Raw genomic sequence first — 15,466 nt, forward strand, 5'->3', positions numbered from 1 at the left:
TCCTTTCTTATCCATGTTACTGCCCTGTATTAGCCAACCCCTTGCACTAAGAACGGTGACCTAGAAGGAAAGAAGACAGAGAACTCGATACTTCCCTTTCCTTTCAGTGTTTCCTTACTCATGATGAGCAGCAGGTAGAGAGTGTTAGTAGAAGGTGTGCACGTAAGAAGTGACATACAAGTGATTCATTGGTTTGGTGCAGCTTTCCCACTGTCCCAGGGAGAATGAAATACACACACACATATGAGCTCTGAAATACCAATGCTGTCATTTCAGTGATTCCACACAGGAGTTCGATGCTGTCACATTTGCATTCAAAACCGTCATCGTACAACATAAAGGTGAAGGGTAAATTTCATGCTAGTAATTTAAATTAAAAAAATGTTTTAGAACAACATTAAGTAGTGAATAAACACACCACGGCATGTTGAGAGAGAGAGACCGTAGGAGAAAGGAAGAAGTACATTTTCCTAATTTTTGAGTGAGGGCCTCCACGTTTTCATTTTGCACTGCACCCTGCAAATCGTATTCCTGATCCTGTTTGGAATGCTTTGCCGTCAGGATGCTTCCTCTCAGAATCCAGCCGCCATATTGTGAGGAAGCCCAAGCCATATGGAAAGGGCCTGGGTGGATGGTCCAGCCAGCTGTCCTACCCAAGCCTGACCTTGGAGTCATCCCAGCCCACGTGACAGAAATAGAGCCTCCAGATGATTCCATTCCCACCTCTCCCAGAATCGCCCCCCCCCCGCCCCCACCATCCTGCCTCTTAACCCTTCCATCTGGGGCTTCCAGCTGAAGCTCAGCCATCCTGGCATTGAGACACGCCCTCCTGCAATGCCCTGTCGGAATTCCTGACCTCCTAAATCCATGAGCAAAATGAAGTCCATGGCTCGTTTTTCTGTCACTGAGATTGGGGGTAGTTTGATATGCAGAAATAACTGTGCCACAGCTTTATTCATTTGGGTTTTTCCCCATCTTTTTGTTCGTACAAATGAAGCTTCAGTGAGTAACTTTGTACATGTATTACGTATATTCAGGACAGATTCGTAGAAAGGAAAGATTCCTGTGTCGAAGGGCGACTGCGTATGTAATTCTGTTAGCTTCCGCCAAATTCCTCTCTAAACCCTTATTTTCTCCCCACATAGCTCTGGATTTACAGCACATTTGTACGTGTAAAATCTCCCCTCCCTGACACACCTATGTACGTAGAGAAGCACACAGAGAGAAAAATGCACCCAGCAAGGTACAGCCTGATGCATTGTCACAAACTAACCCTCACGTGGGTCAAGAAAACAGTCCTAGTCCCCTGAAAGCTGCCCTGGTGCCCCTTCCCAGGGAATCCTCCCTTCCACGCATGAATTCACCCCTCTTCACCCATTCTTCTCCTGTCCTTTCCAGTTGGGGGCTAACATGTTCTCTACTGCTTGACCTCTGTGCTAGTCAACAGAACCTGTTGCATGGATGTCAGGTTCGTTAGATGCTCCTTGGCCTTTCTGTTGGGCTAGTGTTCTCAGACTAGGTTCCTGTGTAGCCCTGGGGGCCTTTCTCAAACAGTAAGAAAAGACCAAATGCATGGCTTGGCTTCTGGCAGTTAACCCCAACCTTTGGGGTCCACCCCCACTTGTCTGCGGTCAAGCTGCAGCGATGACAAATGTTCAAGAAATAATGGGAGAACGTGTAAATGCCATAGGCTGCATTGCGAATTATAGTGGACGTCCTTTGTGGAGTAGTCTTTTGTGTAGGGACAGATCTTTCACGTACGGGACATAGATTTTCTCTGAACTTCAAATGCCTTGCAAGATAGGTATCGCGATCCCAATCTCCTTGGGAGGGAAGACCCAGGTTCTGAGAGGGGAAACAGCTCGCTTAAGGTCAACACTCACATTGGAGGATGGGGAAGCCTATGAGCTCTGGGTTACTCCAGGGCACTGGCTTCCTGCTGTTTAGACCATTATCTTCTGTGTGGTTGTTGTCGTTGTCTCTGTCTGGCCCTCAAGGGCCCGCCTACCTCAGTCCCTACCAGACCTCTGGCTTCTTCCCCTTCCCGAATGCTCTGGAGCTTTCCCCTGGGCCACCCCCAGGGCCTTTGCATGTGCTGTTGCCTGTGCCTGGAACCTTCTTCTTCTTCTTCTTCTTCTTCTTCTTCACCTAACTCCTCCTCGTCCTATAAGGATGCCTTCCCCAACTAGTTGGTGTCGTTGCAACCCACATTCATTGTACTTTAGGTTGTTTGGTTAATTTTTATTGAATTTCTGTCTCTTTCCACCCACCCCGACTATAAGCACCTTAGAGCAAGTGTCGTTCTGTCTTGTCCATGGCCGTGTTCCCAGTGCCTGGCACATAGTAGTTACTAAATACTTGTTGAGGGAAGGGACCATCTTACTTGAATCTTACGGCAACTTTGTGAAGCAAGCAGGGCCGGGAGGCTCATTCCCATTTTATGGTTGAGGAGAGTGAGGTCCAGAGAGGACAAGTCTTCTGATTTGTGGACACAGGCAGACCTGAGCGGATGTGGTCCTGACACCTCTCCCAGACACCAAGGGGCAGGTGAAGGTGGAGGGAAGAGGCCTCAGCCCGCCAGGAGGCTTCCAGGCTGCTCAGATTAAAGTGGCCTGTCCCTGTCCCTCCCCTGCCCAGGCCACAGTGGGGAGGCCAGGGAGGTTGACAAGGAAGAAAGCGAAGTCCTACTCAGAAAAGATTTGGGGGCGGTGGGCCTGTGGCCAGTGTTCGGAAGCCAGGACATGGAGTTGGGAAGTCAGAAGCAGGAAGGAAGGTCCTGTCCCGGCCCTGGAGGGGGTCAAGCAGGGACGGCGGGCCTTTATTGTCCTGTGTCGGATTCAAGCACCGGCTGGCTTCAGCTTGGCAACTGCTTATGTATTTATGAATTTTCCTTTAACCTTGGTCACAGGGACCATAAGATCCAGATGAAGCATGTTGTGGGGCAGGTGATCTGGGTCCAAAGCCACCTCTGTAAAATCTTACCGTGTGACTTTGGCCAAGTGACTTTACTTCCCGGGTCTCCGTTCCCCAGTTTGGAAAAGGGAGAGATGATAATGGTACCTATTGGTACTTAATGCCCCATAAGGTCATTAAGGGGCTTCTTTGGATAATCTAAGGGGCCTGGTACAGGGAAATAATCGGAGACAACATCACAGACAACTTACCATGGACAGGCTCTGTCCTAGGTGCCTTGCAATGTACTGGGCCCTCACAGGGACTTTGGAGGCTCTTACATTATCCTTGTAAGGAGCAGAAGGGCCCGGCTCTCTGCAGAACCAGAGGGCTGAACCAATACGCGATGTGACTTACAGAGAGTAGCCACCACAAGCTGGGCCCTGAGTTCCAGGCCACAGGGACATAAAAGTCCACTGGGCATGGGCAATTCCTCCAGGAAGACTGATGGCCACCTGAGACCCTTTGCTCAGAAGGAATTCATCAGGCCCGAAGCCTCCGAACTCCTAAGAACAGAGCAGAGGCGGAGCTGGAGAAAGACTGAGCTAGGTGGTGACCAGCCGTGAGCACAGGGTACTGGGGAGCTACCGAAGGTTTCAGGCAGGGGAAATGGCATGACTGCAGGCCAGGAGGAAGCAAACCGGGAGATGGAGCCCTATAGGGAGACCGCTGGGATTTTCTGAGCAAAAGAGAAGTCTGGGGTGAGAGGGGGAGGTTCTGGAGGGGAAGCGGTGCTGGACAGATGGTTTCCCTTCCTGCACCTTTGGGTGAAGCTCCCCTGGCCGGAGAGGGAAGCTGTGGTTGAGGTTGGCAGAGCTGACCCCCCGGCCATGGACCGATCAGCTCCAGACTCACAGGGAGGAAAACTATGTAACTCACTGAATTTTGGGGTCTTTCTGCTACATCAGCCTGGCTTGTACCCTAAGTCACCGTGTGACCATAGGCAAGGCATTTTACTTCCGTGAGTCTCTGTTTCCACATCTGTAAAATGGGGTAATACTAGAACCCACCAGGATTCAGAGATGGTGCATGTAAAGCCAGCATGGAGGGGGCAGGCAGTCAGCGCCCTGTGCTCCCACCCAAGTTCCCCCGGGTTGACCCTGTGTGGGAGACACTCCCAAGTTCCCGTGTAGCCTGCGGGCAAGTCCCTTATTTTCTCTTCCTTCTTCTGACTCCCCCACTGGCACCCCGTGCAGGGCAGTGGACACAACCAGACCCTTGACTCAGATTTATACAATAACTGGGTCTGGGTGACTTTCAGACAGAGGTGATCCCTCTCCTGTATTTCACAGACTGGGAAACTGCGGTCTAGAGAGAGGCAGGAATTTGCCCCAGCTCCCTAGAGACTCAGGCAGAGTGGTGGCTGGGTTCAGTCCTTGGTGGGCACTGGGGGGAGGAGTGATCTCTGATGTAAGTGCCGGGTGGCGGTGGGGGGGGGGGGGGGGAGGGGACTCAGCCCCACCCGGCTCACTGTGGTCTCAGCCACCCTGGCTCCCTTGCAGTTCCTCATGGTCACCTCAGGGCCTTTGCAGTGACTGTTCCCCCTAGTGAACTTACCGTTCCCTGGCTGCCTCTTTCTCACTGTGTTAGTTAGTCCCCACTTTAGGCGCTACCTCTTCAGAGAGGGTTTTCCCAAGCTGGACCCTCTGCGATCTGTTTCTGCCTCCTGTTTATTTTCTTTACTTGCCATCGATTGTCAATTTAGTTTTACAAACTAAAAAAAAAAATTGGGGTTTGGGCCCGTCTCTCTCTCTCTAGGCTGTTCAGTTCTGTGAGCACATGACCGTCTTGTTTGGTCCACCCCCATCACGCAGCCTGGCCTTGACCCATACGCGCTGTGTGCATAAATGAATCTATACATGAATGGATAAATACGTGAGCGAATGTTCCAGGCCTGGATGTCCACCATCACATGGAATTTGCACGATTTCCCTGTGTGGTAACCCGACTCCACTCTCCCCACTGTGCAGATGGGAGAAAGGGAGGCTCCAGGAGATCTCACGGGGTAAGGCAGGAATGTATCCGATGCTAAAGGCCATTGGACATCCCTGACCTCAGGACCCATGAGAACCTCAGCTGAGCAACTCCTTGTGAATCTAACACAGGGAAGTGACACATTTATCCTGGACGTGGCCAGGACCAGACTCCATTCTCCAAAGCACCGCTCCATCAAAAGATACCCATGCTGTTGTTGCCAACGCAATGCCGTTAGCTTTCCGAAGCATCTTTAAATGCAAGAGGTGAAGACTCACACAGACACCGGGGCGGGGGGTGGGGGTGGGGATCTGGAAAATGGGGTCAGTCCCCCCAGCCACCAAGACAAACCATCCTGATGCTAGCGGCTCCCTTCCTCCCTGCAAAGGGCCACCTTTTACCTCGGCCATGGCTGTCGTCTCTGGGGGTGCCCAGTCAACTCTCTCCCTCAGCGTGGAAACTGCTTTCGCCGGGGACATGCAGAGATCTTGGGAACAATGCGACCTGCCTGTCTGGCTCCACCGGGACCTATCAGGTACCAGTGATAAAAGCTCTTGTCTTGGAGAGCTTTCCAGAAAGTTCCTTCGGTGCTTGACATAAGTGGAGGGGACACTCCCCAGCAGTTTTGTGGTTGGTGTCAGGATGCCTCAGAGAGGCCTGGATGAGGGAGGCAGCTCATAGATGGAAGGTGCACTGGAGGTGGTGATTGGCTGTGCCACCTTGGATGAAATCCTTTCCCTCTCTGGGCTCTAATTTCCTCATGACTAAGATGGGGAGAATGCCGATCTGATATAGGAAGAGGTGATTCTGGCTATGATTCTGCATAGGATCAGAATCTGAGTTCAAGGGCCCTATGAATGCAGATTCAGGTATCCCCGAAGCCAGTTCCTATGAGTGGTGGCCCCCAGGAGATCCAGCCAGGGCCAGGGCCACACCAGCCATGCCCCCATAGGGCCCTTGGGCTGCCCAGTGTCCTTCCATTGGTCCCGTCTGCAGGATAGGACACTGTGGGTCAGCATCGCTGTCAGGGGACTTCTAGAAGTCGGCAAAGAAGTTGTACAAATGGGAAACAGAGGCTCAGAGAGGGCCAGAGACTCTGCTCCAGGGACACAGCCAGGACAGCGAACCAGGGTCTGACAACCCCGGGCGGGACACAGCTGTGTCCTGGGCCAACCCGGGGATGAGATGGAGCCTGGGACCAGGCGTTGGGGGGAGGGGGGCCAGGAGGGGGGCAGAGATGGAGAGAAGGGACATGGGAGTCAGAGAGATGGATGGTGGAAAAGTGATCGCTGGTTCTGGCCTGTCCAGCATCGCTGCTTCCGGAAACAGTGCCTGGAAACTGCTAGTCCGCATGCCTTGGGTGGCACTGACCCCAGCCCTGGTTCCAGGCCTGATTGGGTGCCCCAGGTCTGGTCAATCAGACTCACAGTGATAAGTACAAAGATGGGCACTAAAGGACCAGTCCTGGCTGGAGAAAATCATGCCCTTGCTGGAATCACGGGGACAGGGCAACTCTCTGTCTTAGGGATGCTCAGCTGGGAGGCCACCAGCCCAGGGCTGCTGGAGCCACCTGTCAGGAGAAAACCTGACTGAGAGTGAAGTCAACGTGGCAGGTGCAGGGCTGAACGGTGAAGAGACATCACTTGAGCTCCTAGATCTAGCCCTGCCTGAATGCATCCCTAGACTTCCCGGTATGAGAGTCAATCCCTTCCTTAGGATAAGCTTTCTATCCCTTGTGCTGGAGAGTCCTGGCATGGAGGAGGGAGGAAGGTAGGAAGGAAGCATGAATATTTAAGAACAGGTATCTGAGGGTAACCTAAATCAGCCTGGCCTTTTTCAGAAAGCGAGTGTAGACGGCGATGTGGGCCTTCACCACCCCAGAGTCTGTCCGTGGGGCTCACAGCTCTGCCTCCACCCCGTCTCCAGCACACCTAGCCGCTAAGCTCAGCAGTACACAAATAAATGCCATAGATTCAGGAACACATGCTCACCTTGCCTGGGCCCGGAAGGAGCAGGGGCCCGCCCTAGGGGTGGATTTCCTCACCCCGTTTACTTCTCTGGGAACTAACGTTTATTAGGCACCTGCTCGTGCCAGGCTCTGTTACAAAGTTGACATACATCCTTTCATCGCCTCCTTGCCACAGCCCAGCCAGGAGGGAGCTTCATCTCCGTTTCACAGACAAGATAACCGAGGCCTCCAGAGGCTGAGCCACTGGCCTCAAGTCCAAGAGCTGGAGCAGGTCCCTCCCACTCCAGAGCCCTGCCCACAGAGGATGTTAAACAAAGGCCCACCGAGCAAATGCTGTGTAAGGCCACGTGAGGCTTCTGAGCAGCACCCTGCCCGCCATCCTTCCCCACCCTCGCCTGAAATGCCCCCATTGGCAACCACATCCTTTGTTGTTTCTAAAGAGATGAGCCTGCGTCTGCGCGGGGTTTGCTCAGGGGCTCGGCTGAGCGGGGACCCAAGGGCAGGGGGACAAGGTGGGTTTTCCACCACCCCAGCCCCATCCAGCAGAAGACCTTCTGAAGACAGAGCATACCCTTAAGGGAAGAGCAGGTTGGTCTGGGCTGGCCTGGGTGTTGGCCGAAGATGGCAGGACTATGATGGCCTCGTCAGAACTGAGGAGGGTGACACAGTGAGGGGGTGGGTGGCCCCTCTCTGACCCTGTCCTCCGAAGGAAGTTCACGACGAGTCCCTGGTCTCCCGGACCCAGGCGAAGGCTTGCTCTGCCCCCCACCCCCACCTCCCGCAACCCCCTAGCTGCGGGTGGCAGCACTGTTGGACCAGGTGGGAGGAGAGGGGTTAGGGTCTCAGCTTGGAGGCTGGAAGGATCTGGACCTGAAGATTGGGGTCCCGCTCGAGGCGGAGTGGACGGTCCCCAACAGCCCCTGAACGTGAGCTGAGGTGAGCTAGGGTGACAGGGAGTGCTGAGAGGGCACCCTCCAGGCAGAAATCTGGCTTTCAAGGACCAGACGGAGCCTGGCAGGACCCCGGCCCAGAGCACAGATCGGAAACTTCGTTCTAGACCCTTCTTCGGGGGTGGAGTGTGTCTTCTTTGACCCAAAGCTGCTTCCGGTTGTTTTTAAGGGCTGTTCGGGGCCATCGCCGTGGCTCTTGTAGCCAGAAAGAGTGGGTGCAGGCGGGGGTGCAGCGGTGGAGCTCGGGGTCTCCATCCTGTCACGTTTGACCAACTTTTCCCAAGGGCATCCGCAGCCCCGAGAGATGCTCTGGGATCAACAGGACCTGTTTTCAAATAAGGCCATTTGGAGAAAGCTGCCCATTCTAACTCCTTCACAGGCAGTCAAAAGGCATGTGACCACATTAAAGGCCCTGACGGGTCCTGCAGCTAAGAATGCCTGTTCACGTTGATTTAACTGGGTGTTTCCCTCCCTCACTTGACCCCAGGTACTTTTTGAGGGGCGCCTGAGATATTCTCTCTGGAACAGATTCGAGGACATGCCGGCGGTAAAGGAATGACCCTTAGATCTTCTGAAGCCCCCGAGAGGCCAGGTCTGGCCTTCAGATGCTGGGGCCTGGGAGAAGTGGACTGTGCTCGTATATTTCTTTGAGGACCTAAGTGAAGTTTGCTCTCCGCTCATTCAGGGTATTGTGACCCTCAAGCTGGCAGGGGACCCCTGCCGGAGACAGAAGGGAAGAGGAAAGAGGGATGCTATAGAGTCTGTCCCCCCCCCCCCCCCGCCACCCACCGTGTCACAACTTGAGGGAAACAGGGAGGCAGCAGATCCTCTGGACTCCTGGGCAAGGAGGCCTGGCCCAGGGGGGGCCCGGGTGTCCAGGATCATACCCTGGCACTGTGTCCCGTGTTTGGATCCAGCTCGTTCAGGGAATACCGAGTCCCGGCTCTTCCTGTGGGTCCAGCGTCCGGGTGTCGCTGCTTATTAGACGCCCACGGGACGCACCATCATGCGGGTGGCCCGCAGCGAGTAGCTGGGGCCTTGGAAGTAGTGCCAGCGGATGCCATTGAGCTTGCGTACGTGATGGTGAGCCGCGTAGTAGATACCGTTGAGATTTGAGAGGCCGCAGGCATCAAACCACCATCCTGGCGGAGGGAGAGGAAGACGCTTTGGGGAGGTAGGGGCCAGCCAGGGGCCCGAGGGCAGCCCTCTACCCCGGGGACCGATCAGGGCCGCTGCCTCCTCCAGGGAGCCAGCTGGCAGGAGATGGACAGGGCGGGAGGGGCACCGGGGTGGGAGGGAGAGTCCCGGACCTTCCACTCAGCCTGTGGCCTCTGGGGGACGGCACCTTGATGGTCCCTGAGCTCGTGTCCGTCTCTCTGCGGGGCTCTGGTGTCTCTGCCTCTCCCTTTGGTCTCTGTTGCCCTGCCTTTCGGGGTCTGTCTCTCACACAGCGTGTCCGTCTGTCTGTGGTCTGCACATCGTCTCTCCATCTCTCCCTCTGGACTTCTGTTCCCGTGGGACTCTCTGTGTTCACTGCTCTGTGTCTCTATGTCCTGATGTCTCTCTTATCTCTGTCTCTGTGTCCCAGGAGGTGCCTCCTACTCACCCCATCTCCTGCTTTCTGACCTGTGTCCCCCACGCCCAGGAGCACTGCCTGAGCCGGGCATTGGTGGGGAGCTGCCCCTCTTGTCCCTCTGCCCACGTCTCCCCATCTTGGTCCTGCTCGGCCTGGGGGAGGAGTGGGTTCTCAGGCCTGGGGTTGGGACCCCACCCCCCAGTCTCAGGCGAAAACTGGTGGTGCCTGTGTCAGGATGAGGCAAGACCCTGAGGGAACCTTGAGGACTTGGTGGGGGAAGGGGTGGATAGGGCACAGCCAGGCCCGCCCAGGGGTGGGGAGGAAATGGGGGTGTCCAGCCAAGTGAGCCTGTGGGTGAGCGGGGCTTCGGCCCACTGGTACCCACCTCCAGACAGCATCTGGGCACACTTGCAGAGGCAGTTGTCATTGTCTGCATCACGGGTGCTGAAGTTGGTGCCTTGCAGGACCAGGCTGCTCTGGCGCCCTGCTGAGCCGCTGTATCCGCTCAGAGAAAGCCTGGAGGCCACCGGGAGGTGGTGATGGGAGAGGGGTCCAGAGTGAGGATGGGGCTGGTTAAAGAACGACCTCCCCCAGGAGGCTTGGTCCTAGGTGGGGGCACCTCTCCGGTTGTTCCGGGGTGAGGGGCGCCGCAGCCTAGGGTGCTTCGGCCATCCCTGCCCCTGGATTACCCTCCCTGCCTGCTGCCTCCCCGGGAACAGAGCACCCACTGTGGGCCAGGCCTCCCTCATCTCACGGACCCCGAGTCTCGGACAAGAGTGAGAGGGATCAAAATAACGACGAGAATGAAGGTGATGGCTAACGTTTTCTTGAACGGCTACTGTGCCCTGGGCATCGTTCCAAGCGCTTCACGTGGGTTAACTGATTCTTGCTCAGTCCTCGCAATACCCTATTGGTTCCAGTTTACAGACGAAGAAACAGAGCCCAAGAACCTGAGGAGCCTGCCCCAGACCTCAGAACGGAAGAGGGTGAGAGCCAGATGCCAGCCCGGTGCATTTCCCTTGCCAGCTGACCGCCCTGCCACCTCCAGGAAGCCTTCCCTGACCACACCAGCCCACACGGCTCTGTGCCCCGGGGCAGCCCCAGCCCTGTGACTTGCGCATCCGCAGCCCGCTGGGGAGCGTTTCTATTTCTCTGCCAGGCTGTGAGATCCCCTTGGGCCTGTCCAGGCCTGCATGGTGATTACGACCATGAGCTCTGGGGGACAGAATGCCTAGGTTCGAATCCCCGCTCTGTCATTCTCCGGCGGCATGACCTTGGGCAGCCTGCGTCACCTGTCAGCTTCGGCTTCGTCATCTGCTAAAATGCTAATAACGGTAGTATTAACAGTGGCGCCCTGGTCTGGTTATTGCGGTCCCATGACTTCGGCGTGTGATGAGTGCAGAGCAGGGCGGGCACGCAGTAAATAGCACGTTGAGGGCTGGCTGTCATGTGTCCCTGCGTTCCCAGCCCTTGGCATGTGGCTGGCGCGGGCTCCTGCTCAGCCTGGTTGGAGAGAGTATTGCGTGCTTGTAGCACAGGCAACGCAGGTGGGGACCTGGTCTGAGGACGATGAAGAAGGTCCTACGGGTGGAGGAAAATGAACACCAGAGGCGGCCAGGGAAGCTCAGGGAAGCTCTGATTCCCCCAGGGCAGGGCCTGGGAGATGCCCCCCTGTGGGATCAGGAGGAAATGTGGGGCTTGGGCACGTGGCCTGGCTCGGTCCCTGCACCTCCCACCATGGGCTCTGCCTGTCTGTGGTGAGGCAGGGGCATGGCCCTCGGGGCCAGATGCTCTAACCGTGAAGCTCTAACTGTGCCCTTAAACATGCAACCCAGGGCTCGCCTGACTGGTGTTGTAGCCCCCCGCCCCCCAGAAAGAGGGCCATCTGGCCAGGGCTCTCGGGGGTGGGGACAGACAGGTTGGCCCATGGCTTCATATAGTCCCAGCTTCTCCTTGTGGCTTCAGTGATGTCAGTTCAAGGTCAGGCTTGGGGCTCTGGCTGAGGTTCGGGGTGACATTCAGTCTGAGCTGGGTAGAATCGGGGCTGGACAAAGCCGATGGGCCTCACGGGGGTTACTCCAGCAGCACTGGCCTCCCTACTGTCTCCAAGTCCTCAGCTCAGTCTCTGCCTCCCTTCCCCTCCCCCGTGGGCACCAGAATGGGGATCTTGTGACCCCCGGGGAATTCTCAAGTCGGGGACCAGGATGCCCCACGTGACTCAGTGCTGAGACCCATCTCGAACATGTGCATGGCTCAAGCCTGGGGAACCCAAACACACAGACCTCCGGGTATCCCCAAGTTAGGCACACAAGGTGTGTTTTCCATGTGTCCGTGGATCTGTGGGTGGGTCTGTGCATCTACAGTTGCGAGCGTTTGGATGCCGTTGTTCGTGTCCGCGCGCATATGTGTGCGTGTGTTCTGAGTCTGTGCATCAGTATCTATGGTGGAATCTGCCTTTGTGTCTGGAATTGCGCGTGTGTTACCTGTGAGGGCTTCTGCAAAGCACTGCTGCACGTGTGTCTGTGCTTGCTTGTGTAGTGATGCGCTTGTGTGAGTCTGTGCGCTCTGTAGGCCTACATGTGTGCCCCAGAGGTGTGGCGAGCCCCTCTACATGTGCACGTATGTCTGTGCCCGCCCTTGCGTATCTCGCACTTGTAATCAGATCTGGGTGTGTGGGCACCTCTGGGGGGCGTGTGCCTGTGCCTTGGCCGTGCCTCCTGCTTCCTCCCTCCCTGTGGGCCACTTTCTCTTGTAGGCTTATGCATGTGCCTTAGTCAGGCTCTAGAAGGCCCTCATTATTGTGTCTGACAAATAAGGGTGGGCTTCCCGCCCCTGATGCCTATGCTTCCCTGACTCTGGGCTTCCCTGTGGGGATCCTCCCCACCTCAGCCGCCAGCTGACCCTACGGTGGGGACACGGGGACCAGCATCTGTTCTGTCACTCTCCCCTTGGCTCTTCTCTGGCAGCTTCCACATCTCCCTCTGTTTTCTAGGATCTCCGTGCTGCACCCCCCACCTTTGCTCCCCCCCCAGACTCCCAAGCCTTTCCTGAAAGAGCAGGGACTCTTCCTTATGATCTTGAAAGAGACTTGCTCAGGTTTGGGGTATCCGTGGCCAGCTGGATGGAAGGAACCCCCTCTCTGCCTTTTTTCAAAACATCCCCACTGCCTGGGGGTGCCCTTCCTATTCTCTCTTTGTCTGGAGGATGCCCACCCTTTATAGGCATTACCTCCTCCAAGGAGTCCTCCCTGTTCGCACAAGCATCTCTATGCCCCTGTGTGTTCCCCACAGGCAGCTACTGTCTTCCCGGGAGTGTGGGACTGCCCTGTGGACATGCTCACCCCCAGACGCACAGGACCCACGACTGTGAACGAAGCAACGGGGATAGGAACAGCAGTGAACTCACACAGAGCAGGCGAGCCAAGTGTGTGAACAGCTGCCTCGGGGTCAGCAATTATATTCTTTGCTGAGCATTTTACTAAGTACCAGGCACTGTGTTAATGCTCGGTGTGCAGTATCTCATTTGAGCTTCATAGCACTTTGAATAAGGTAGGTACACCTAGGGCACCCATTTTACAGATGAGAAAGTGGAGGCATTTCTTCGGGATCACTGAGGGAGATAGGGAATGGAGTCAGGACTTAAGCCTTGGCTTTAGTGGCTTGACTAGGAGTCGGCAGCGTGTTGTGGTTACTCCCTGGTCAGCTCTAGGAGTAGCGGGGAGGGGACCATCCAGCTTAGCCCTTGCCTCGCCCAGACCCAGGGCATGGTTCGTTCAGCTCCGAACCTGGCTGTTTAAGGAGGACTATTATCAGATTGGGGTGGGTCCCGTAAGGAGGATGCCAGAACAACTTAGCTGGAGGATCCAGGGCGTCTAATAAGAAGAGAAAGGAGTGGGTGGAGCATAGTATTGAAAAGCTCCCTGAGATGGAATTAGACCTAAAGTGCAGGAAGATGGAGAATCATCCGATTCCTTTGGAGGAAGTGACTTCCCCTGTCAGTGGAGGCATCCCAGCCTGGCTGGCTGGTGGCTGGGGCATATGTGCTAGCATCACATGAAGCCCCAGGCGACAGGTGACGTCCTTTGCAGACATGTGAGTGGGAGTCTATGATTTCAATCCTGTCCTGGTTCAAAGATAGCCAGGACCCAGTCGTATCTTCAAGAACCTCGAGTTTCTCAGAGAGGCAACATCATGTAGTAGAAACACCCTGGGTGTCGGTAGCAGAGAGACCTGAGTTCAAATCTAAGCTCTACCTAACTTGTAACTTGGGGCAGGATACTTAAGCTGTGTGCCTCAGTTTCCACATCAGTAAAGCAGGTGCGGCAATGCTTACCTCAGCGTGTTGTGGGAGGATTAAATGGAGTAATATGCCTGGAACAGAGTAGGTGCTCAGTAAGTGCTCATTTCTTTTCCGAAATAGAGCCAAGAACCGAGCCGAGGGAGGTGTGGGAGACCTTGATGATTTCACATTACGCTCATATTTAAGCCCATCCCGCAGTTAAGAAGCGGAAGTCCAGACAAGCCAGAACATTGACTTGCCCAAATTGACAAAGCGAGCTGGAACAGAGCCAGAAGGAGCTCAGGTTCCCTGATTCGTAGCCCAGGGACCTTTCTACCTTACCCCACGGCATGGGACAGGCTGGGCTACCCGCTCTGGGCCTCAGGAATATGGCTGCCTCGGGGTGACTGACCTGAGAAGGCCCTTTCCTGCTCCGGGGATGGCAGCGTCAGCGACAGTCTCTCCACCCCACCCAGTGGCCGGGACGTGCTGAGTGTTAACCGGCCGCCTCCAGATCCCGTGACGTGCGCCCAAATGGGGGACAGATGGTAGGAACAGGAGACGCCCAGGGATTGACCCTTGGTGCGGACTCTACAGCCACTAGCCCGGGACCCCAGCCCGCCCACCAGCCTGGGCCCCGAGCCCACCTGTACAGCTGCCCCTCGCTGCCCAGCTGGAAATGCTCATACTGAGCGTAGGCCTCGTTGCCTTCCCAGTCTTGCAGCTCCACACGCAGGGAGTAGGCTGTCCGGCCGGTGAGCTGGTGCATCACCTCATTGCCCAGCCAGTGCTCCCCTGCCGGGTCGCCGAAGCCCTGTGGGGAGTGAAGGGTGGGGGTGGGCTTCATGCTGCAATGGGAGGCCGTGCCCCTGGCCGAGGAGCTGGGCTGGGCCGGGCTCCAGGGCCACTTAATCCAAAACCACTTTGCCTAATGACCAAGTCCATAAAGTACAGTGTGGGCAGGCCTGGGGATGGGAGTTCTCCACCTCCTAGAGCAAAAAAAAAAAAAACAAAAAACAAAACAAAAACAAAAAAAACAACCCAAGATTTTTGTAAAACTGGGTAAATTCTGTTAAAAATAATTGAAATCACATTTCTGTGGAGTTTCAGAACAGGCAAAATGAATCCGTCGTGCTAGAAGTCAGAATGGCAGCTACCTTTTGGGGGAGTATTGACTGGGGCACGAGGAGGCACAGGGGGGCACCAGAGGGGCTCCTGCGGTGCTGGCAGTGCTGTATATCCAGCTTTGAATGGTGGGCACGTCGGTGAACACATAGGTAAAAACCCACTGAGTATCTTCCGCTTTTAAGATTTGTGCACTTAGCTGCATGTGTGTTGGACCGCAACAAAACATTACAAGATTTTAATCGGACGCATAAATTGTAGAGCGACCTTTGTTGGGTGGCATGGCAACTCCTGCAAAATTTCAACAACACAGAAATGCAAAGCTAAGCACGTTAGTGTCCCAGGGTGATGAGAAACCTGTCCTCGGCCCGAATACTAATTCAGCACCAAGGACAGGGGCACACCTAAACCCCACTCCCCACTTCGGTCCTGCCTCGCTGCCGAATTAGTCTGTTAGTATTCAGTGCTCTTGTGTATTTCTGTGTCTGAGCATCCCCTTTCTTTTTGGCCATTTTAATACTTGTTTAAAACTCAATTGGCTCAAGGACACTCATATCTTAATTTGGTATTTATTTTTAAGTGTTGGTCGAATGAACAGTACGCAGCCACAACTAATGATATTGTTGCATTTCCACATACCTT

At 55.2% G+C, this 15,466-nt stretch overlaps 1 protein-coding gene across 2 annotated transcripts in view; it reads right to left on the reverse strand.

Moving 5' to 3' along the window:
- Positions 1-244: 244 nt before the first annotated feature.
- Positions 245-15,466, reverse strand: part of ANGPT4 (angiopoietin 4) — a 47,951-nt gene continuing 32,729 nt past the window's right edge. For both annotated transcript variants that reach the window (XM_019826717.3, XM_003983700.6), the window contains 3 exons: positions 14,347-14,513; positions 9,807-9,937; positions 245-8,987 (listed from right to left, as the gene is read on the reverse strand). In XM_019826717.3, coding sequence (XP_019682276.2) covers positions 8,827-8,987; positions 9,807-9,937; positions 14,347-14,513 — 459 coding nt within the window. In that variant the 3' untranslated portion in view covers positions 245-8,826. The remainder of the gene's footprint in view (positions 8,988-9,806; positions 9,938-14,346; positions 14,514-15,466) is intronic.

This window comes from Felis catus, chromosome A3 (genome assembly GCF_018350175.1).
Source record: "Felis catus isolate Fca126 chromosome A3, F.catus_Fca126_mat1.0, whole genome shotgun sequence".
In the NCBI taxonomy this organism is placed as follows: domain Eukaryota; kingdom Metazoa; phylum Chordata; class Mammalia; order Carnivora; family Felidae; genus Felis; species Felis catus.